The sequence below is a fragment of the Manis javanica genome, chromosome 1, assembly GCF_040802235.1.
Source record: "Manis javanica isolate MJ-LG chromosome 1, MJ_LKY, whole genome shotgun sequence".
NCBI classification, from domain to species: domain Eukaryota; kingdom Metazoa; phylum Chordata; class Mammalia; order Pholidota; family Manidae; genus Manis; species Manis javanica.
Genome location: NC_133156.1, coordinates 6715932 through 6739372, shown reverse-complemented (window position 1 = coordinate 6739372; position 23441 = coordinate 6715932). Strand labels below are relative to the sequence as shown.

Here is a 23441-nt window from a genome sequence, read left to right as displayed (position 1 = left end):
ACTATTTGCTCTAGTTCATTGAAGAATGCTGTTGAGTTTTTTTATAGGGATTACATTGAATCTGTAGATTGCTTTAGGCAAGATGGCCATTTTGACAATATTCTTCCTATCCATGAGCATGGGATAGATTTCCATTTATTGGTGTCCTCTTTAATTTCTCTCATTAGTGTTCAGAGTGTAGGTCTTTCACCTTTTTAGGTTTATTCATAGGTATTGTATTCTTTTTTATGCAATTGTGAATGAAATTGCTTCCCCATTCCTCTTTCTGCTAGTTCATCATTAGTGTATAGGAATGCAACAGATCTCTGTGTTAATTATGTATTCTGCAACTCTGCTGAATTCAGTTATTCTAGTAGTTTTGGGGTGCATTATTTAAGGTTTTTTTTATGTATAATACCATGTCATCTACAAACAGTGACAGCTTAACTTCTCTTCCTTAGCATCTTGGATGCATTTTATTTCTATGAGTTGTCTGATTGCCATGGCTAGGACCTCCAGAACTATCTTGAATAAAAATGGGGAGTGTGGGCATCCTTGTCTTGTACCCGATCTTAAAGGAAAAGCTTTCAGCTTCTTGCCATTAAGTATGAGCTTGGCCGTGGAGCTGTCATATATGGCCTTTGTTATGTTGAGGTTTTTGCCCTCTATACCCATTTTGTTGAGAGCTTTTATCATGAATGGATGTTGAATTTTGTCAAATGTTTTTTCAGCATCTATGGAGATGATCATATGGTTTTTGTCCTTTTTGTTGATGTGGTCTATGATGTTGATGGATTTTCGCATATTGTACCACCCTTGCATCCCTGGAATAAATCCTACTTGATCATTATGGATGATCTTTCTGATATATTTTGAATTCGGTTTGCTAAGATTTTGTTGAGCATTTTTCTGTGTATGTTCATCATGGATATTGGCCTATAATTTTCTTTTTTTGTGGTATCTTTGCCTGGTTTTGGTATTAGAGTGATCCTGGCCTCACAGAATGAGTTTGGAAGGATTTCCTCATCTTCTACTTTTTGGAAAAGTATATAAGGAGGATGGGTATTAGGTCTTCACTAAATGTTTGATAAAATTCAGTGGTGAAGCCATCTGGTCCAGAAGTTTTGTTTGAAGGTAGTTTTTGATTACCAATTCAATTTCGCTGCTGGTAATTGGTAACAGATTTTCTGTTTCTTCCTGGGTCAGTCTTGGAGGGATGTGTTTTTCTAGAAAGTTGTCTATTTCTTCTAGGTTATCCAATTTGTTAGCATATAATTTTTCATAGAATTCTCTAGTAATTCTTTGTATTTCTGTGGTGTCCATAGTGATTTTTCCTTTCTCATTTCTGATTCTGTTTATGTGTGTAGACTGTTTTTTTCTTGATAAGTCTGGCTAGGGGTTTATCTATTTTGTGTATTTTCTCGAAGAATCACCACCTTGTATCATTGACTTTGGCTGAAAAAAAGTTGCTATTATTTTTTCTAAAATATTTTCTAGATTTCAGTGTTATTTAATATTTATAAATCGTAAATTATTCATACCTGTTTACTTGAACATGACGTTATTTTATGTACTTATTTCTTTTGAGTTTCTACATGAACTTCAAAATAATCTTTTTGATTCTTTAATTTTAAAAAACCTAAAATCTTGCTTTCTAAAAGTTTGTACTAGCCTGTTACTTTTTCAGAATTTTTGAGTTGTTTGGTTTGACAGCCTCAGTTTCCATAAACTTCACATTTTATAAGCTCCTTTCTAGTTAGTCCGTCCTACCCAAGAGACAACCACTGTTCTATTTTGGTCACTTTAGATTATTTTCTCTGTTTTTGAACTTTGTATAAATAGAATCTTACAACATACACTTTTGCCTCTCGATTCTTTCACTCAACATTGTGCTTTGGAGATTTATTTGTGTTGTTGGCACGTATCAGGAAAGTTGCTGCATAGTATATACCATTAAGTGAATATGTGACGTTTTGTTTTTCCAGTCTCCTGTTTGATATACCCTTGGAATAGTTCCCAGCTTGGGGTTATTATGAATAAAGCTGCTATGAACATTCTTCTGTAAGTTTTTAATGCATTTCACTTTCCTTGAGGAAACTGACTAGGAATGAAATTGCTAAGTGTAGGGTATGTATATGTATCTATGTTTCTTAGAAACTGCCAGTTTTCCAGTTTATACTCCCATGAGCAGTGTATATGATATTCTGCTGCTCTGCATCTTTGTCAACACTTGATATTGTCGTTATGTAGGTTTTAGCCATTGTAAGTAAGTGTGTAGAGGTTTATCAGTGTAATTTTTATTTACATTTCCCTAGTAACTTCTGATGCTGAGTACCTTTTCATGCACTTTTTGGCCAAGCAGACCTTTTTTAGTGAAGTTATTTTTGCCTTACCTTTACCTCAATGGTATTTATACAGTAGTCCCCCCTTATTTGCAGGGCATATGTTCCAAGACCCCTGGCAGATGCCTGAGACTGTGGCTAATACCCGATCCTATATGTACTATGATTTTTCCAAAATGATAGGAAAAATATATCACACCTATGATAATAAATCAGGCAGTGAGATTAACAATAAAAATAAAATAGAGCAATTATAACAATACAGTAATAAACTTTGTGTGAATGTATTGTCTCCCTCAAAATAACATACTGTGTTGTATTCACTTGTGATGCGAAATAATAATAATAAAATGCTATATGGTGAGGTGAAGTAAGGTGATTCACATAGGCACTGTTAGCAGGCTACTATTGATCTTCTGACAGTATGTTGGAGTATCATCTGTTTCTGGAACATTGATGAGTGCAGAAAGTGAAACTGGATAAGGGGGAACTAAACTAGGTTGTGTGGTTTCATTGCTGTCTGATATAAAACTCAGTTATCTTTCTATAACCTATGAGGTTAAAAAACAATGCGTAGCTTTATTAGCATTCAGAAAAGCCAGATGATATTGGGAATTGAATGTTTACCTTCATTGTTCATATTGAATATTAATATTATGGATTTCTGCTTTTTGTAACTATCAGATGAAAGATGGACATCATTATATAATTGAACTTTTATTATGATACCTGGTTTGCTAACTTGGGTGGAAAATTCAAGACTTTGATAGAAAGTCAAAACCTTAGTTATTTTCATTTTGTAAATTTGCAGTCTAAGTCATGTGAAAAGTAAACTTACTAAGAACTTTATGTCTAACATCCAGTTATTTGTTCATTTAATTGAAATTGTGTTCTGTTATGTAATATCACTTGTTCATCAGTTGAAATTGTATTACACCGAAAAGCAGGATGAACTTGTAGGTGTATTGTCAAGTGTTTTACTGATATGCTTTTGTGGGCATTTTCTCAAGTTTCCTTGGGAAATGATGTATTTTGAATTTTTGGCCTTAATCTGTTATTCTCTTAATCACATTCTATTTCCCTATAATCTCTGAGGATATATGCTTCAAGAGTCTTTTAGTTGCCATTGGAATAAAAGTACTTTCAGCAAAGAGTATACTATATATTTTGACTGTTAAAAATTGCCTGTAATAGTAGCATTTGGCTTATTTGGCAGCCAGTATTATGGTCTGTGTCATCATACAGGCCAACAATCAAATTTAGTTATGAGCACTGTTCTTATATGAGATCTGATAACACTATTCACAAATACGGATACCGCCTCCCACCTCCCGACCCAGTGTTTGCAAACTTCCAAACATGTTTCTGCAAAGGGAAGCTGTAGTACTATTTATTTATTTATTATTTTGGTATCATTAATATAAAATCACATGGGCAACATTGTAGTTACTAGATTCCCCCTATTATCGAGTCCCCACCGCATACCCCATTATAGTCACTCCATCAGCGTAGTAAGATGCTATAGACTATTTGTCTTGTCTGTATATACTGCCTTCCCCATGGCCCCCCTTTTGTTACGTGTGCTGATCGTAATGCCCCTCATTCCCCTTCTCCCTCCCTTCCCACCAACTCCCCCCCACCCCTCCCACCCCCACCCCCTGCCAGTCAATTTCCCTTTGGCAAATGTTAGTCCATTCTTGGGTTCTGTGATTCTGCTGCTGTTTTGTTCCTTCAGTTTTTCTTTTGTTCTTATACTCCACAGATGAGTGAAATCATTTGGTACTTGTCCTTCTCCGCTTGGCTTATTTCACTGAGCATAATACCCTCTAGCTCCATCCATGTTGTTGCAAATGGTAGGATCTGTTTTGTTCTTATGGCTGAACAATATTCCATTGTGTATATGTACCACATCTCTTTATCCATTCATCTACTGATGGACATTTAGGTTGCTTCCATTTCTTGGCTATTGTATATAGTGCTGCGATAAACATAGGGGTGCATCTGTCTTTTTCAAACTGGAGTGCTGCATTCTTAGGGCAAATTCCTAGAAGTGGAATTCCTGGGTCAAATGGTATTTCTATTTTGAGCTTTTTGAGGAACCTCCATACTGCTTTCCACAATGGTTGAACTAATTTACATTCCCACCAGCAGTGTAGGAGGGTTCCCCGTCCTCCACAACTTTGCCAACATTTGTTGTTGTCTTTTGGATGGTGGCGATCCTTACTGGTGTGAGGTGATATCTCATTGTGGTTTTAATTTGAATTTCTCTGATGATTAGCGATGTGAAGCATCTTTTCATGTACCTGTTGGCCATCTGGATTTCTTCTTTAGAGAACTGTCTATTCAGCTCCTCTGCCCAGTTTTTGATTGGATTATTTGCTTTTTGTTTGTTGAGGTGCATGAGCTCTTTATATATTTTGGGTGTCAACCCTTTATTGGATCTGTCATTTATGAATATATTCTCCCATACTGAAGGGTACCTTTTTGTTCTATTGATGGTGTCCTTTGCTGTACAGAAGCTTTTCAGCTTGATATAGTCCCACTTGTTCATTTTTGCATTTGTTTTCCTTGCCTGGGTAGATAACGTTTATGAAGAGGTCACTCATGTTTATGTCTAAGAGATTTTTGCCTGTGTTCCTTTCCAAGAGTTTTTGTGTTTTTTTGGGTATCATTAATCTACAATTATAGAAAGAACATTGTTTACTAGGTTCCCCCCTTCACCAGGTCCCCCCCACATACCCCTTCACAGTCACTGTCCATCTGCATAGTAAGATGCTGTAAAATCACTACTTTTCTTCTCTGTGTTGCACAGCCCTCCCCGTGCCCCCCATGCACTATATATGCTAATCGTAATGGCTGCTTTCTTTTTCCCCGCCCTTATCCCTCCCTCCCCACCCATCCTCCCCAGTCCCTTTCCCTTTGGTAACTGTTAGTCCATTCTTGGGTTCTGTGATTCTGCTGCTGTTTTGTTCCTTCTGTTTTCCTTTGTTCTTATACTCCACAGATGAGTGAAATCATTTGATACTTGTCTTTCTCCACCTGGCTTATTTCACTGAGTGTAATACCCTCTAGTTCCATCCATGTTGCAAATGGTAGGATTTGTTTTGTTCTTATGGCTGAACAATATTCCATTGTGTATATGTACCACATCTCTTTATCCATTCATCTACTGATGGACACTTAGGTTGCTTCCATTTCTTGGCTATTGTAAATAGTGCTGCAATAAACATAGGGGTGCATATGTCTTTTTGAAACTGGGCTCCTACATTTTTTTTTATACTTGATTTATATGTGGATCCCACATTTCTCCCTTTTTTATTATTATTTTTTTTATTTTTAATAAAATGCTCAAGTGGTAGGTAGATGCAATATAAAGGTAGAAAACATAGTTTAGTGTTGTAAGAGAGCAGTTGTAGATGATCAGGTGTGTGCCTGTAGACTATGTGTTAATCCGAGCTAGACAAGGGCAATAAAACATCCACGGATGCAGAAGATTTCTCTCAAAACGGGGGGTGAAATTCTAAGCTTCACCACCGTTGATCCCCAATTTCTCACCTGATGGCCCTCCTGCGACTGTGCCTGTCTTAGGTTGTTCCTCCCTTGAGGAATCTTACCCGTCTCTGGCTAACCAGTCATCTTCCGGGGCCATACAGGGAAATGTAAAGTTGGTAAGTGAGAGAGAAGCCATATTGTTTGAAAAGGTTAGCTTTTTACTTCTTTGCATATTTATTGGGCTCCTACATTTTTAGGCTAAATTTCTAGGAGTGGAATTCCTGGGTCAAATGGTATTTCTATTTTTAGGTTTTTGAGGAACCTTATTACTGCTTTCCACAATGTTTGAACTAGTTTACATTCCCACCAGCAGTGTAGGAGGGTTCTAGGGGAGTTTTTTTTTACTCAACAAATCAAGTGTTTTGGCTTGGGACGGTAAAAATCAAACTTTTAACTTGCATACAATTCTTATTGACCCCATTCTATCCTAAAATTAATTTAAAATGTCACTTTTGTCCAAAGTGCTGTCATACAGTCGTTACAGGTAAGCTTTAAGATCCCAGTTGAGGGAGACTCTTATAATGCAATTTTTTCCCCTATATGACAGTATCAGTTTGATGGAGATCACTATTCTTCAGCATCAGAAAATGTCAAAAGTCCAAAGTTCTCTATCTTTGTGTATCAACTTTTTAGAATTTTACAAAATTTAAAATGCTTATTTTGAGTATCATTGAATGGGTGAATGTGGGCAATAGCTTGCTATAATTATTAGTGTTATAATCCAGTGTAAAGTTGGTCACTTCTGTGTGAGACCACTTCTTTAGTCAACTTTAGTGATTGAATATTGAACTCAAGTCATAAAATAAACCACCCTTTTTGAACTACCTATTGGCCACTGGGAATTGGCTGATCTGGAGATTACCTTCCTAGGTTTCAATATAGTTAATCTTTAGTGAATTGTTGGTCACATTTTTGAATAGTTTAGAAGTCTTAATTAAAATATTTAGTATTCTTGTATTGTTTCATTAAGAACTGAATAATCCAGTGTCCACTTTGGTTTATGATTCCATTTATTTTTCTTGTCCACCTTAACTTTACCAAAGGCAATATATATGGAAGTAATATTTTCAGTACCACCTTAAGAATGCTAATGACTTTAGGAACAAGTTTCATGTACAACAGAATGCTAGTTAAAATTGGAAATATATATATAAGATAGGTTTTTGTTGACTTACATATAGCATGCCTTATTTGAAATAATGCCCAGGACCTGTCCGATCACTGAAGTACATTAGAGAGGTCTATGAATTCTCTTGTTACATGCAGAATTTTATATACACATTTTTGCATGAGTAATATCCAGGGGGAGATTTGTATTTCATTCAATTCTTAGGTGAATTTAAAGATACAAGTGGTTTGGAGAACAATACCAATTTAGGGCAGTTAATTACACTATTTTTGGATCATGTACCCCTCAGCATTTAAAAAAATTGAGCACAAATGTGTATTTATTTGTAAATATAATTGTGTCCTACTGTACTAATATTTCAGGTGTGTCATAAAAACATTTTTATAAATATGAGAACAATAAACATAAACCTGTGTCCCACTGAAAAATCTGGGTTGCATGCACTACCTTTGGAGAGCGTTGGACCAATAGGTAGTAACATATTTGTGTGCTCTGCCTTGGTACAAGTAGGATAAAATTTTGTAGATAAGTAGAAATGATCCTATGTAGGATTTTGGATTACACGGCTTCAAGGTGTGGGTTGCTGAGGGCCAATAAACCATATAAATGGGCCTACCTATATAGCAAAGGAAGAATTTGGCAAAATAAGACACTCAGTATTTTTAAATCATAGTAGACATGAAGATTTAGTGTTTAGGGTTTAATGGTGGGTGTTCAATGTTAAAATACAAAAAAACTGAGTTGAATTTTAAGTCAGTTGATGTCCTTTGAGGAAATAAAGATTTTTCGTGAATGGAAGTAAACGAGATCAAGGCTTGAAATAGCATCTGAATGGAAGCTGGGTTCTGTTAAGAACTTCAATGCGTTAACTCTTCTGTATTTTTATTCATTATTGAAACTGGCTTTTAAAAGTCTTAAATCTGATTTTACTGCATTCCTAGGAGTATAAAAGAAAACATGGATGAAGCTCCCTGAAACTCGGCTTCGAGCACAAATTGAAGTTTGTAGACTAGAAAGTGCTGGTCTGTTCCCTCTCAGGTCAGTGTCCATCCTGACAGCCTGCTCCTTGCTTCTGAGATTCTTCACTGTCTTCCTGCTGCTGACTTTGGACTTAATGAACATGTGGAAGTCCCTGTGTTTTGAGTTAGTGGAACAGTGAACAGTTTATAGTAGAAGCTCAAACCTCTGCTTCTCTGCTTGTTTCATGATATCCTGGGTCACTGCCCTGTTCTCCGAGCAAGGTCGGAGGTTGTTTTAGTTTCAAATTGCCCTTGTCTTTCCTCACTGGTAGTAATGTGTGGTCTTTAGGTGAAACTAGACTAGAAATGTCCAGAAAGTAAGAGTGGAAATGACATCTTAAACAGGTCTGTTTACTAAGGGAAAAAAAACGATTACCTCTTGGGTGTTAGTGATCCCAAGCTAAAATTTTAGTCTTGTTAGAGCCTTTTGAAGGTATGTAATCTTAAAAATGATTTATCATCATAAAATCAGATCCATGCTAGGGATTCTAGCTCCAGTTTTCCTTTGTGCTTTTCACCCTTTTGTAGAGGGTAACAGTTTTAACTATTAAGTTAGACATGAAATTTTATAGAAACATTTACATATGTGATCATGATGGTATTTTAACGGTGGTGTAATACTGTTGTCCCGAGAGATCATAAAGTATTAAGTATTTCTTTCCTATCTGCCTTATTTGGTGATGGTTGGTAATCATTCTGTTCTTATACTACTATAGGATTGTCAACAATACCTGAGAGTTTTGTGGGAGTGCAGAAACTCAGCACATAGTGGAGCAGCGGCATCAGACTGCCGATTTCAGCAAGCTCCCCGGGGCTTTGTGTTCACATTGTATGAGAAGCACTGATGCACAGCAGATTTAAGAGATTTCACCTTTTAAAGTATCTGATACCTCATTCAGCACAAAAATGAGACGTCTGTCCTTTTAAGAACCACTGCTTTTTAGTATTAACACGTTTAACTCTTCAGGTATTTATCTCTGTAGAAGCTCACTGAACACCAGTTAGAGAAATAACTGGATTACTGAACAAAAATCTGTAGGTTAAGGAAAGTGATTCAGTTTGATAATTGTTTGGCCTGCTGCTAAGTGACTCTAGCCCAGCAAATTATTTTCTTTGTAATTGAAACCTCTTGGTTCTTCCTTTAAAAAAATCTACCATGAATAGTAATTCCTGTTTACTAACAAATAAATTCTTTTTTTTCAGGCCGACATCATTCTGTGGGAGAAATGTTTTTGATTACAGGACAGAAACAAACAAGAAAACAGTGAGTTTATTATTCTGTATGAACAACTTATGGATATATATACAAGCAGTCATAACCTTGACATTTATATCTTATGGGCAGATTCTCTATGGTTAAAATAGTCTCTCAAATAGTGATAACTTTACATATTCATGTTTTGTTTTTTTAAACGTATATTCCTATCCCTTTGTGTGGTTTTGCTGGTTAATGTTGGGAAGTATAGAGGTAGCATGCACACAGACTAACCAGTGAATCCTCCTTTTCAACTCCTTGTAAACAGGAACCATTTAGAGGGATTTTTACCTCATGTAGCCTGCAGTTTTGGTTTAGTCCCACTCATAACATGTTATGCATTGTTGTGAAAAAAATCATGTTTTTACTGAAATACGTATCCTGCCCCAAGGAAAGCAAATAATGGGGAATATAAGCAAGGCAGAGAGACGTGGTAGGGCAACAGAAAAATTTCCTCCCAAATTAATGAATTACTAGGTTTAGATTTCCAGCTGTGGGTCCTTTAGGAACCCAGGACAAAGGACAGATGACTATTTCCCAATTTTGTTTTTTGTCCTGATTGAGTTATGAACTCTGTCATAATTTTCCAGCTTGCTTGTCCTGTACTCAGAGGAGGTAGTCAGGCCGAGAAACCCAGTCTGGTCTGAAAGGAGCATTCATTGTCTGCAGGTTGGCCCAGGACAGAGCAGTGCGGGCCCCTTCAGTGATCTTCTGCGCTTACTTCACAGGATTTGGGACTGATAAGGTTTTAACCTTAAAATAATTTGAGGTTTTTATAGCAGTGAAACTAACTGCATGAAATATTAAGATCTCTAAAATTTAGTATTTCATTTTACAAATTACATATCTGGTGCCTGTGGTTCTGCTCTTCTCTGGTCTGTGCTAATCATGCTGCATGAAATTTTCTACTTCTCCCAGTTTTTACATAAAGCACATTAGACTTTCACAATGCTTACAAAGGTCCTCTGTTAATCTTTTAGATGTGAAATCTTGGCAGCACTTGTTAACTTTGAAAGCCACTGGTATAATGTTGAGACACTCCACTGAATAAATTCTACACATTTAATTAAGGTGGGAATGACTTGAGAAGATAGTGTATGGAGTAATTTCATATTCCTGGACTGAAATCAAACTCCCCATTTAATTGTAGTAGTTCACATTTATTTAGTAGTATTATGTCCTGGGTACTTCTCTCTGGTACCAGCTATTGCAGATAAAAGGTGTGATGTGCCTATTAGAAATACTCCTTATGAGTAGACTGACCTGAATGGTACAGTGAAGTTAAATTCACTGAATAACCTGGTTATACTGTCCTTAAAACCTCAGCAACACCAGAAAGGACTAATGGCTTTGGAGTGATTTTTCTTAAAATTGAGGAAAAATGATGGATACTAATTGCTTTTCAGTGAGTCTGGCCAAAGGGTGATGATGTGATACCTGACCTGCTGTTCAGTCAGATCATCCGTGGCCTAGATGAAGCTGTTACGTGTTCTGTATAGTGTATACTTTAACTAACTGTATGAGGGAATTGCGTTGGTTTTGACCTGCAGTACTAAGCATATCTGTAAACGTTCTGCTAAGTTGCTACTTGAGAATTGGTTTTCCAGAGGAATTATTGCTCACATTTTGTACATGCAGTTGACCCTTGAACTATGTGGGAGTTAGGGGTGTCACTCCCACAGCTGAAAATCTGCATATAACTTTTGGCTCCCCCCAACTTAATAGCCTACTATTGCCCAGAAGCCTTACTGGTAACAGTTGATTAACATATTTCATGTTATTTGTATTGCTGACATTTCTTGATTGTGTACCTAAGTTTTTTAACTTTTTGTAATAGATTTGTATACATTTTGTAGTAATGGTAAATTAGACTAGTACCTACATATATTTCATGCATTCATGACATACTTTTTATTCTTTATTATTTCTAGGCTATCTAGTTCATATTTCTTCAAATGGTAACAAAGCTCCAAACACTTTCCACTGTATTTACTGAAAACATCTGTGTAGTAAGTGGACCAGCGCAGCGCTCAGCTGTTCTCCAGGCAGCGGCATCTGCGAGGATTTAGCTGCCTCGTCAGACCCAGCAAGGAACAACTCTCTCAAGTGGAAGGAGTGGCCAGACGGTTCAAGAGACAGAACTTCCATCCTTAAGAAACTGGAGCTTTCAGCGTTTGCATACTCTCAAGGACAAGTGTGATTTCAACTGATGAGAGAAGCTATGGTTTAGAGCAAAACAACTATATTAAACTGTGAGGCTCTAAGGTATTATCCTATAGACACGACTGTTTACAGAATTTACTGGCATATCTGGCACAAAACTCGTAGAAGTTGATATACACAACTTTTAGGTAATGTTACCCCAAGTTAACTCAAACCTTAACGTTGTTTCCCTGACCCTGCTTCATTAAAGTAACTTGCCCATTTCCCCAATAAATACTGTTAAAAGACTTTATCCTATTCCTTAGCCTAAACAACCTAAGGGAACTATTTCAGGTTTTATCATAGATAGCCTTGCCTCTCTTCACATTAGTGTATCTAACGTGTTCTTGTAAAGCTGTTGTCATATTAGGCATGATTTTGAGATAAGAGAAATTTTCTTAAAAAAGCAACAACAACCCATTTCTCTTATGTATATGGGATCAAGGTATTACTGTTCCCCTTAACATCCCTGGTCCATATATGCACTGTTGCTAATTCAAATCTCATAACTTTTTTCTAGAAAGCTATTGTTAGTACATGATTCAAGATAACCAAAAAAAGTTAAAATCCCAGCTATCATTTAGGTGCCTCTTTAGTATCCACCTTGAGGTCCTGATACTTGAGATAGAAAGGACATAGACCACTGCTGTTTGGTGGAAAACACTGTAGGAAAAGGCAACTTTAGTATGTGAACATGGTTCTCTGAACAATGAACAATGTCAGTACACCATACGTGGTCTAATATGAGACATTCTGAAAATTTCTCATTAAAATTATAACCAGCCATAAAACCCGCCAGGAACTGAACAACCTTACACAGTCCCACAGTCTAGACTCAGCTTCATTTATCACTCTGTCTGTTTGTTAGTTATTTCTTGAACCAGTGTTGTCAGACCAGTGGGAACTCCACAGAAGCAACAACTTCACAAGGCTGTGTGCTGAAGCTGGGCCGGCCTTTAAAGGGAACAGAATCTGGTTTTTCAAAATTACCTGATGGAATATAAAAAAAAAAAGGCTAAAAGTTTACATTCCCTTTCGGGCCTCACCTCATTATGTCTTGATATATACATTTTTTGCTGTATCTCAGATTCTGATTTATCTTTATTTACAAACAATAAACTGCAAATAATAGAGTCATCATGGTCACCTGGGATTTGGGATTTGGGGGCAGACCTCCTACCATGTTAGATGAGTCATACACTTCAAGGGTGGTGATTTCACATTTTATAGTGCTTGGGTAACCCAAATGTATGTAGCACACACACAAATTCCTTTTTTAAAACAAATTCACCAAAGCTAGAAAATCTCAAGTAAAAAAAATTTTTTTTTTAATTTTCTTAATCCTATACCATTCCACATTGTGGAAAAACTGAAATAAATGCAGTTTGGACAAACCAGGATTTCAGAACACTGGTATAGATAATTTATGTTTTATAATATGTCAGAACACCAGGTACCATCTTGCAGACTCCAACAGATGATAGGCCTTATTAAACTGTAAGAGGCTCACAGATGAAGTGTTAGCTGTGCTGGAATCCCAAACTGCCTCCAAGAGAGTATTTAGAAATGGGGAGCGACTCCGTCCCAGTCCTCGGCTTGCTCACTGCAGCTGCACTCTATATGCACCTATTAGCAATTTAACCTATTGAAAGAAAGAATACACATACATCAGTACAGAAGTGTGGCATTCTCCTTTCCTAGAAGAGGAAAAAAAAACCCACGCCCATCGCTTGTTTCTCTATTTGGCAACATTTTCAAATCGGTTATCAATATAGGTTGTTATTTGAATAAAAAATCCAAATGCTTAGAGTTTGAGTTTTTATGTTATTTTAAATTGTACTATTTATCATATTCAGCTTCATTTTACAAGGGCAGGTTACTTACATACATCTGGCCATTAAGGAAATTTACAACACATCTCACTGTTAGATCCCACAGAGATGCATGCTTCCCATTTTCACTGTTAACCTTCTTGACACATCTGTCCCAACACATTCTAGATTCAATAGGTGCATCCACCCAGCACTGCTACCCCAGGGAGCACGTGTCTCTGGGACAGGCATACCAGGGCTACCATGGCACTGGAAAACGTACTCTCATGATGACAAAGTAATCTGGGGTAGCATTTAAGTGACAATATAAGGAAAGGATTTTCACCTTAGCACAGGGTGCTTCTGTCAACCTTATGAAGAGTTTATTGAGGCCTGCAACAGGGCTGAATGAGTAAACAAAATGGCTATCCTAGGGAAAGAGAAAAGTTATTCTTAATTTATAATATGTAGTTTAAATCCACATTATCTATTCAAGGTAATACATTCAGATGGTTACAAAATCAAAATGATATAAAAAGCCAAATAACTGACTCCCTGCACCATCTCCTTCCAAATACGCAGTTATTTTTTTGTCAGCTTCTATTGGATACTTACGATGTTTTTTTATTGTAAAAAGCACGTAACAAAATTTAGCATCATAACCATTTGAAGTGCACAGATCACTAGTGTTAGCATTTTCTCAAACGTGTACAGCTAGACACAGCTAGACTGTTAGTCTAAGAATATAACCTTATCTTAAGAGACCAGAAATCTTTTAAGACACCTGTGATGTAAAAGAATGTTTTGTATTTGACTTTACATTAAGGCAACATGCTGTGATTTCTTTCCTTTTCCCCTTGATTTTATTAAAAAGATAAATGATAAAACACTTGTTTGTAGGGCTTAGTTGGAAAAACACTATCCAGATAAATCTTTAAATTATACGATATATTCAGCCATATGGAGCTTAAATATTAAAAATCTTCACAACTACTTAATGCAACTTAAGGAAAGAACTCTAAATTTGGCAAAAGAATCATACATGCTAATTCTTCAAGAGTACTTTATGTTAAAATTTATACTGCCACTAATAGATTATATATTTTTATTTTTAAATGTTTGAGTAAATCAATTATATGATTGAATAAAATTACACATTAAAATGAAGCATAAATACAACCAAATACACACAGTGGTTGTATTTGAATCATGAAAAGATGTTTTCCTTTTTCCATTTCCTAAGCTTAAGTGAACACTTGTAATTATAATGGCAGAAAAAGGCGTATTTAAAATTAAGAATTTATATTCAGAATGTTAGTTCTGAGACATGGCAAATGTAATTTAAGGGAGAGAGATCAAAGATTTTCATTGACAAAGATTTAGTGTAATTTTAGTTTATGATTATGTGTTAGTATCTCATTGGTTTACTGAGTTTTAAATTGCTGTTTTAATATGTTAATTATAAGTCATCTGTGAATGTAATTTCAGTAATGAACTATAGAAAATCTTACCAGAAAAACAGGAAGCTGAAATTTATCATTTAAAACCACGGCTTGTACACTACATGGTCCACAGAGCCGAGCAATAACTTCTTTACCCAAAAAGTTTGCATGGAATATAAACAGCAGAATACCAGAGCCTGCATAAGAGAGATGTACATTTTAATTGAATCTGAACATGAGCCAGGGAGGTAGGACACCCATGTGGTGGGGGACCCTGAGCCAGCCCCACCCACCACCCACTGTGAACAATCAGCACTCCAATTTTTTCGAACCATAGAACCCTTTCTATTTTCTGTCCAAGTGAATTCCTACTGATAGAACAGACTTAAAAATAAGCTGTATTTTTAAAAAAAGCGTTATTGGAAAGTTACCACTGAATGAATAAATGTCACAGAAACAAACCCATGTTGTTTATGGGTCAGAGTGATTTTCCATTTTCTTCCACATGCTATTTTTGCCTTTTCCAATTTTTGTGATTAATACTAAAAAATCTAACTTTGAAAGAAAAAAGAGATTTGAAATTTTTACTGAATGCCAAAATATTCTGCAAGATCGTTTTTTTGAACAAAAGCAGTACTTTTAAACAAAAACTAAGTATATGAGTTCTATGACCTTTCTCGTAAGCTAAGCACTTTTAACATGGTACAATACCGATCCAAGCCAGTTACAAACGAGGAGACTCCGTAAGGGTGATCCCCAGAGCCATTTGCTTAATGCTCTGGTCTCAGGAAAAAAGGGCACACTTTTTTGTTTGGACTACTTTACCTCCCCTTTCAAACTATTTTTAAGGTGACATACTGATGTGCTCTCTAGCTTTAGAAAGCACCTTTCTGGCCTAAAGCACTGCGGATCCAGAGAAGGAAAGGCTGTCTGCAGACAGGGAAGGAGTTTCTCCTTGACCCTCCCCTCAGCTCCACCATGAACTCCACCGGCACACAGGTCAAGTGCTCTGTCACTGTCTGGTAAGGACGGCTGGTTGGTCACTCTTCAGAACACACTTGAATAGGGAGGTCTGCAGTGAAATCCTATTGGAAGATCCTTCCGTTAAGGTCATGTTTGTATGTCTGCCAACCAAAATGAGTTCCCTTCAAGGCAGGGCAGGGGTGTCCACAGTGAGCTGTGCTCTAACAGACAAATGCTGGAATTTCACTGGTGATGAAATGACCCAAGGGACCCTAACTAATTTGCTAACAGTTGTTTCATGGTATCAGTATAGACTTTTTTTCCAGCCAAATTATTAAACAAGATGTACAGTTCTAAAGAGCCACAAACATCCTCAAGAGACCAAGGTCAGTGTTAATCACACTTGTGTGATTATTATACATGCTAATTATTATACACAATGGAATTTTCTTAACATTTTGCTCAAAGAAAGAGTTCCACATTTATAATGTCACATTTCAAACAGAGAAAACAGGCTTACCTTCTGGTATATTCTGTGGGAGTTTGTAATTGAAATCTGTCGAAAAATCTGGCCCCTCACAGAGACGATGACATGCTATTGGAAAAACCGGTTCTAGTAGAGCAAGACGTGCTTCAAAGTAATCCCTTATTGTTTCTTCTGCTACTCTTGAAAGTCTAATAAGTAAAGAGTTTTTAATATCAATTTAACTTCCCTCTTCTCATTTCCCTCATCAGTTTTTAGCACTCGGCATCTGATCCACCATATGTCTGCCTGTCTCACTGTCTATGTCCTCTGAGGGGAATCTAGATTCTAAGCAGACAAGCTGTCTCCATCTCTCCCCTTTTGAATAATAGTGCCTGGTATACAGTGCTCAATTCATACTTGTCTAATGAATAAGTGATTAATTTGGAGCAGAATTAAGAATTCTGTTAAAAAATAAACTGAAGAATTGCTATACACACTCTTGATATAGTACTTAATTTAGAAATTGGTGATTATGAGTAGTGCTACTACAGAGATTTTTTAAACTATTTTGCTGGGAGGGTAAAATCTTACCTGGTTTGCCCAGGATATTCTGGTTTTAGGGGTGTTAAGTCCTAAGTCCCAGGAAATCCTTTCTTTAGTCAGTTTTCAAGTAAAATCCAGCATCCCAGGAGCCCCTGACCCTCAGGCAAACCAGGAAGATGGGTCACCTACTTGCTGGCTACCTATCAACTATCCCCCAGGAACAGACTGAGATGAGTGGGCTTCGCAGGACTCCTTGCAGCCACGAATCACCTGGAATCAACAAGGTGCTGACCGAGACTCGTGAGTGCGTGCGTGGGTCTGAGCACCTGCATCTCTAGCAGGCAACAAGAGCAAGTGGAGGAGACCACACCTGAGTAGCCAGGGTCAGGAAAATCTACCAGGACGTTTCACCTGAGGATGACAGGACATCTCCAGTAAAATTTCAGATGAATAGAAAAAACTATGGTCAAAGATGCATGCAGAAATCACTGGCTGGGTGGGGCTCCCAGCAAAGGCTGTCAGAGCGGTCAGACTCACCAGGCACATACCCTTTCTTGGCCTTTGCCTTTTCTGTCTTGTGTTTGAAGTCTTTCTGCTTAGGATATAAATTGTACACCTGAAATTGCAATGATCTTACAGGCATGAAGATCAAAGTCGTGTCCCAAGGACGGTGGACGAGGAGGTGGGGAGAGTGGCTGCTCCTGCCTGAGGCTGCAGACCACTGACTCCGTTACACAGACACTAAGAACTTTACTTGTGTTGCTCTTTGTGAAGTTTGTTAGGTGTCACCAAAATAATTCTTAAATGATAGAAAGCTACTAAATTACTAGTATGAACTTCCAATAAAAGAAAATAATTTAGAATGCATTTGAAAATGCATGAGCTCGAATGGATAAACTGTGATCCCTCCCCTCCTCCCCTCTCTACGGCAACCACCAGTGTGTTTATGCGTCTGTTTTTTTTGTTTGTTCACTTTTGAGATTCTACATATTAATGAAATCATATGGCATTTATCTTCTCTAACTTATTTCAGTTAGTGTCATACCTGATTCAACTGTGTTACAAATGGCAAGGTTTCATTCTTTTTTATTCTGAAAAGCAAAGAATATACAATTCCAAAAGTAAAAACATCAGCGGTTGCCAGGGGTTGGGGAGAGGGAGGGAAGACAGGATTTTAGAGCGGTGACTATTCTGTACGAGCACAAAGCAGATCCATGTCACTGCACGTTTGTCCAAAGCCAGAGAATTGACACCACTGAGGTGCGCACCTCAGGCTCCAAGCCGTGCACAGCCCTGGGTGCAGTGCTGGCAGCACAGGAGGCTATGCCTGTGGCCGTCTCTGTGCTTTCTGCTCAATTTTACTGTGAGCCTAAAACTGCTGTAAACACTTAGGTCTATTAACAACAAGAACTAAAGTGTAAATGATTTTAAGAAAATGTTTGTGAACCTGAGATTTTAAGGATATACCCCAGGCAGGACAGTGCTAGTCCAAAACTTTCTAAGACCTCAATAACTTGCAGAAAAGTAATTCTTCATCTGTCACTTATTAAATTCAAGATCTTGTGAGAACAGAACCTCTCAGGCCTCCTACTTGACAGTCTTGTTCTGAGCGGTTACACACATGACATCTCAGTCATGATGTGTCCTATCAAATGACATTAAACTTTGTGACTTAACCATGGGACATTCTCTTAACACTTACGTCTCTAAATGACTCTTGAGCAAGTCATACACCAACACGTTGTTACACTGCTTTGCAAAATGCAACGCACTGTTTTGGTGCTTTGACAAAATATTGCAGTCAGCTCCACATTCAATCACAAGTCGTACGATGTCCGAGTTTCCTCTTTTGCAGGCCTACGTTAGGAAAAGAAGAGAACTAATTACTTAACTGTGAAGTAAGGTACCGACCAGTCAGCCTTTGTCCTTTCTCCAGAGCTGGGGAATTCTCTCCGCAGAGGGCCCGGGGATGTTGGACCCCAGGTGAAACCTGGGGTCAGGCCTCACTGGGCCTATGATGTAAACTGAAGTGGGTGCTCCTTTCACCCTAGGAAAATACAGAAATCTGCATCCGACAGTCATTTCTGCCCCGTGTCCACACTCCCAGCACCTGTATGGTTAGTGCTCTTTGAAGAATGGTTCGGAAATACCACACTCAATCAGGCTGAAAGGTGAAGTTTAAAACAGTTTTGTAAGGATATGTAATAGGTGCTGACTGTCTACTCTGCGAGACCCTGATCACAGAGCCAACAACCCTACTTGGCAACAGAGCCCAGGTTTTCCAAATAGTGATCGTTTTTTTCTCATCCACACAGATTTCTCACTCACTGCCTCCTGCTTTTTTGCATGATCTCAGTCCCTCTGTTTTCTCTGAGGTAGTCGAGCTATGCTCTTTTCTTTTTCTCTTAATATCCTGGGATTTCTTTGTGTTTCAGTGGCGGGCAGTTCTCACTGATTTCCGTGGGCCGTGCTGACCCTCCAGACTAAGTCTGTGAACAGGCAGCCTGGAAGAGCAACGGCTTTTTTGTGTGCTCAGTGGCCATTCCCACTAGCAGGTCTGGAAGGCTCAGCCCATGTGGGCCCCCCAGCTAGGTGATACCTTAGCTCCATCCTTCAATTCATTTCTTCGCCGACTGATTCCTCACCAAATGGGCAACTTTGAAAAAGATACTTCTGTCCCCAAACAGAACACATGCCAGGCTTCTCTATGCCCTGTCATGCTCACGCTGCCCATCCTGCATCAGCTCTGTGTCCTGTGAACAGAGGCACCAGGTCAGAGTGCCTACTCCTCACACTCGGACAGGTTAGTCTGGGGAATCTCTAAAGCACCTCTTGGCACAAAGTAATTTCAAACTGTTCCAAATAGGTACAATTTGAATTCAGCAAATTTAAGATGGAGCTGTGACACTGTTTAATGATCATTTCTTGGGCCAAAATATCTATGTCCAAGGATCTCTTCCTGTCTCATTACTAACCAGCCAGGTGACTTTAGGTCACCCTTAATTCTGAGTCTCAGTGTTTCTATTTGTCAAAATGGGATAATCGTGTTTCTGTCTCACACATTGAGCTGAAATGGAAGCATAAAGGATGGGGACCAGGCCAATGAACTCTCCCAAGAGAACACAGGCATTTGTCTGCACCTACTAGGGGCCAGTTTTTTCTACAGAATAGGGGCAACTGCAAGGTCAAAGGGCATGTGTTTTGGCAGATACGACAAACTGCCCCTCAAAAGGCTGCAACCGAACTGTCTGGAGATGTTTCTGGTTGTCAGAACTGGGCATGGGACCTGCTGACACCAAGTGGAGAGGGCAGAGACGCTGCCAATCATCCTACGATGCACAGGGCAGTCCTCACGATGAGAATGACCGGCCGCCCGTGCCAGGAGTGGGAGGGCTGAGAAGCCCTGCTGGACCCCCAACAGCAGCCCCACAGGCTTTCTCCACACCCTCACACTCTGGTAAAAACTAATTTTATACATTATTTCCTGAGATGGAAAGGTTTTTATTTTAGTTTCTGAAAATGTTTCCCCATGTTTGTTTCTTCTAATCCTAAAATTCAACAGAACTGATTTAATATACTAAATCCTTAAAATCAACTAAAACCCAGCCTTTTAGGAACAAGTACCTAAATAAATAAAGTGTAGATACAATGTAGTTGTTAAATGGATTTAGCAGTCTAGTCAAATACACACAGTTGTTACACAAACCTACTTTCAGCTCCTCTCCAGGAAGAGGCACCGAACTGGCCCAGGGCTGACTTCCCTCTGGGCCCAACCCCTCTCCCTTCTCAGCAAGGCTCCTGTTAGAGCATTCGCCTGTCACCCCCGCAGCCTCACAGACCCTCCAACCCAACCAAGCTCCTCCCAGACGAGGGCACCGCTGCTCTCTGTGGCACCAACCCCCAGGAGCCTCTCAGCCTTGTTGCCCTTTGATGCTCTGCCCCAGGGATGCGGCTGGCGCCTTCTCCCTCTGACCCCAGGACCCCTCTCCTATCTCTTCCTCTACTTCTCGGGTCTCTCCTATGCGATCAATTGCCTGCCATGTCCGGCCTTTCCTTCCTTTCCGACTCACTACGAGCGATTGCAGGCTCGGACCGTGGCTATGATCAGGGCTGACCCCGGATCTCAATCTCCAGTCCAGAAATCTCTCCTGAGTGAAAGATCCACACATGAGACAGCCGAGCATTTGTAGCTCAGATGCAGCACGCAGAAGCTGGGTGCTCTGAGCTTAGGAAATAGCATCACCAATGTCACCTTCTATTATCGAACTACTTGTGAATTCTGCCCCAAGAAATTGGTCAGTCTGTCTATCCACGCCTCTCTACCAGGACCACAGACGTACAAACCACTGCTTACATGTCTGCACGCTGCCTGCCTTTCTATCCACCCTCCTACTAGGGGACATTAAAACCCACCACCACCACCACCCAACCTTTACTCTGGTTATACTTTTCTCCAGCATTAAACCTTTAATGGCTCCCAACTGCTCTCAGGATGAATTCCTGATTCCTTATCATGGGTATAGAAAGTTTCTGTGTTTACTCCCCTCCACACACACCCTTTATGCTCCAGACTATTTTAGTATCTGCTATTTAGAATCCACCTGGTGATTTCTCAATTAAGATAAAAGTTAAAATTCATGCTTTGAGGAGCCACCTCTACTCTAAACATATGGCAATAACAGAAACACATAAAGGAAAATTAAAAGTCAAAAGTAGGGCTCCTGAACAGAACAAAAATTTCTCAGAACCAAAAATGAAACAGAAACACAAGCAGAGAGCAAGGTTTAAACCCCAAGTGTGGAAGAAGGCCGAAAGGCAGATGATCCAGGCCTTCAGAATAACAGATTCAAGTCCAGACATGGCCAGGCCCGCTGGCTCACTGGGGGTTGTCACCAGGCTCCTGAGGGGCTCATGAGAGGAAGTTGAAAATAGGTAATGCAGACAAGTACCTACTCGGGCCATAGCCAACACAAAGCCGCACCCGGAGAGGGGGCCGTGAGACAGAGCTGCCACACGGGGGCCGCACCAAGCCCCGCGGCTCCGAGTAGGACCCGCTGTGGTCCGCCAGCATCTCTGGTCAGGTACCTACAGCTACTGCAAGAACAGGCCAGCATGCGCTGGGCCCTAGCAACCTTACACTCCAAACCACCTGCAAACTACAATTCCAAAACCACATGAAGAAATTTGAAGCTAAGGAGATGAATTCACCAACATAAAATACTACTGAGAATACAGGTGCTCTTCCCACTGCCAGGCCTCTGCATTCCACACACCATGCCTGCCCAACAGGGCTCAGCCACCACTCACATCCAGCCTACGGCTCCCCAAATCCACAGGCTGAGCTCGGCACCGACGTTCCCACCACATCCCGCTCACACTGAGCTCTGACTGCGAATCAACTACGCTCGTCTCCTCCTCCTCTTCCAGGGCCCCTGAGTCCCGAGACTGTCATGTGGAACGTGACCCGGCGTGGGCATATGCTGCACCTGAGGGGTGAGGGGACAGGCAACCCCGGAAGTACTTACCTTCATCAGTGCTGTCTCGCCATTGCTCTGCTGGACATTCACAAAAGCTCCTGCTTCCAAAAGAATAGCCACTGTAGTTAAAAAGTTCTATTAAAGAAAAAAAAACACACAAATTTAATTCCCTAAATTCATTCAAAGTAAGATATTTCAGATGTTCTGAAATTTTTAGCCATCAGAAAAAATCCTCTGACCCTATCCCAGTCTAGCGGGTGAACACAGCACCCTGGGCCCCCCACAGTGCAGCCCCCTCCCTCAAGGGCCGGCGCTGCCTGGGTGGCCCCACAGCTCTGGTCCTCACACAGTGGCCACACACCCTTTTGCCACCAAGTTCAATCTTAATCTCAACTGGAAAATGTTTTTAAAAGGTTGCAATCAATATTACTACCTTAATCAGAGGTCATTTTTTAATATAAATCACTTCCCACTACATAAATTACATTGTGAAAATTAAATTACAAAAAGTACTACTGTTGATTAAATAAAGATCCATTCGTGGTAAGTCACAGATGAACGGGAAGTAGGAAATCTTAAAGCTGCTTGACTGTGTGATGGCGACACTTCACAGAAACAGATCCCGGCTCTGTCTGAGGCGGGGCCGCCGACCTTCTCCGCCGCGTGGATGAGAGCTGTGGTCCCGTTCCTCTGCCGGCCGTTCACTTTGGCCCCTTTCCGGATGAGGAGCCGCAGCAGGTCGTCCTGCCCCCCCGCGGCGGCGAGCATCACCAGTGTCATCCCGCTTGAATCCTTCATTGATTTTGGTTAAGGAAAAACATGTCAATGTTTAATCATAAAAATTTTGGAACTAAGTCTTTTCATTTAGGAGGTTTCTATGTGAAATCACTAAAGTGCATTGACTTAAGCCTGTACTTAGGTTTTCCATTAAAATACCTAACAACCAGAAACCATAAAATTTTACAACTTCCATGTTCTAAAGGCACATCAATGCTGCACATTTACATTCACTTAATTGATACAAATACATAAACCCAGAAATGACCACATTATAGGTTCACATGAGCCCATCCCGTTGATGACAATCTCAATGAATCTTGTCTGAATTAGACAAATGCTGACCTATATAAACCTAACTATTGGGAAGTAAGAGTTTGCTCTAAGGATAAGAAGAAAATTCAGAGTAAGAAAATAGGTTACTGATAATGATTAGTTTCTAAGAGGCAGGGTTTGAACAAAGATAATATTATGTAAATTATAT

General features: G+C 39.3%; 2 protein-coding genes across 9 annotated transcripts in view; one reads left to right on the top strand and one right to left on the bottom strand.

Annotated features, from left to right (window-relative positions):
* The window catches only part of PSPC1 (paraspeckle component 1), an 89799-nt gene extending 78071 nt beyond the window's left edge, over window positions 1-11728 (top strand). For all 4 annotated transcript variants that reach the window (XR_012125722.1, XR_012125736.1, XR_012125731.1 and 1 more), the window contains 3 exons: window positions 7944-8040; window positions 9225-9285; window positions 11208-11728. The gene's annotated coding sequence lies outside the window, so the exon portion shown is untranslated. The remainder of the gene's footprint in view (window positions 1-7943; window positions 8041-9224; window positions 9286-11207) is intronic.
* A 1056-nt stretch (window positions 11729-12784) lies between these two features.
* Window positions 12785-23441, bottom strand: part of MPHOSPH8 (M-phase phosphoprotein 8) — a 46895-nt gene continuing 36238 nt past the window's right edge. The window contains exons 8-14 of one of the 5 annotated variants that reach the window (XM_017656936.3): window positions 22832-22972; window positions 22229-22315; window positions 18406-18560; window positions 16215-16369; window positions 14801-14928; window positions 13636-13719; window positions 12785-13120 (exon numbers count right to left, since the gene is read on the bottom strand). In XM_017656936.3, coding sequence (XP_017512425.3) covers window positions 13079-13120; window positions 13636-13719; window positions 14801-14928; window positions 16215-16369; window positions 18406-18560; window positions 22229-22315; window positions 22832-22972 — 792 coding nt within the window. In that variant the 3' untranslated portion in view covers window positions 12785-13078. Of the gene's footprint in view, window positions 13121-13635; window positions 13720-14800; window positions 14929-14958; window positions 15817-16214; window positions 16370-16973; window positions 17115-18405; window positions 18561-22228; window positions 22316-22684; window positions 22973-23441 lie in introns of those variants that run through there. The other 4 variants (XM_037017167.2, XR_005061064.2, XR_005061065.2 and 1 more) reach the window with 4 other exon arrangements.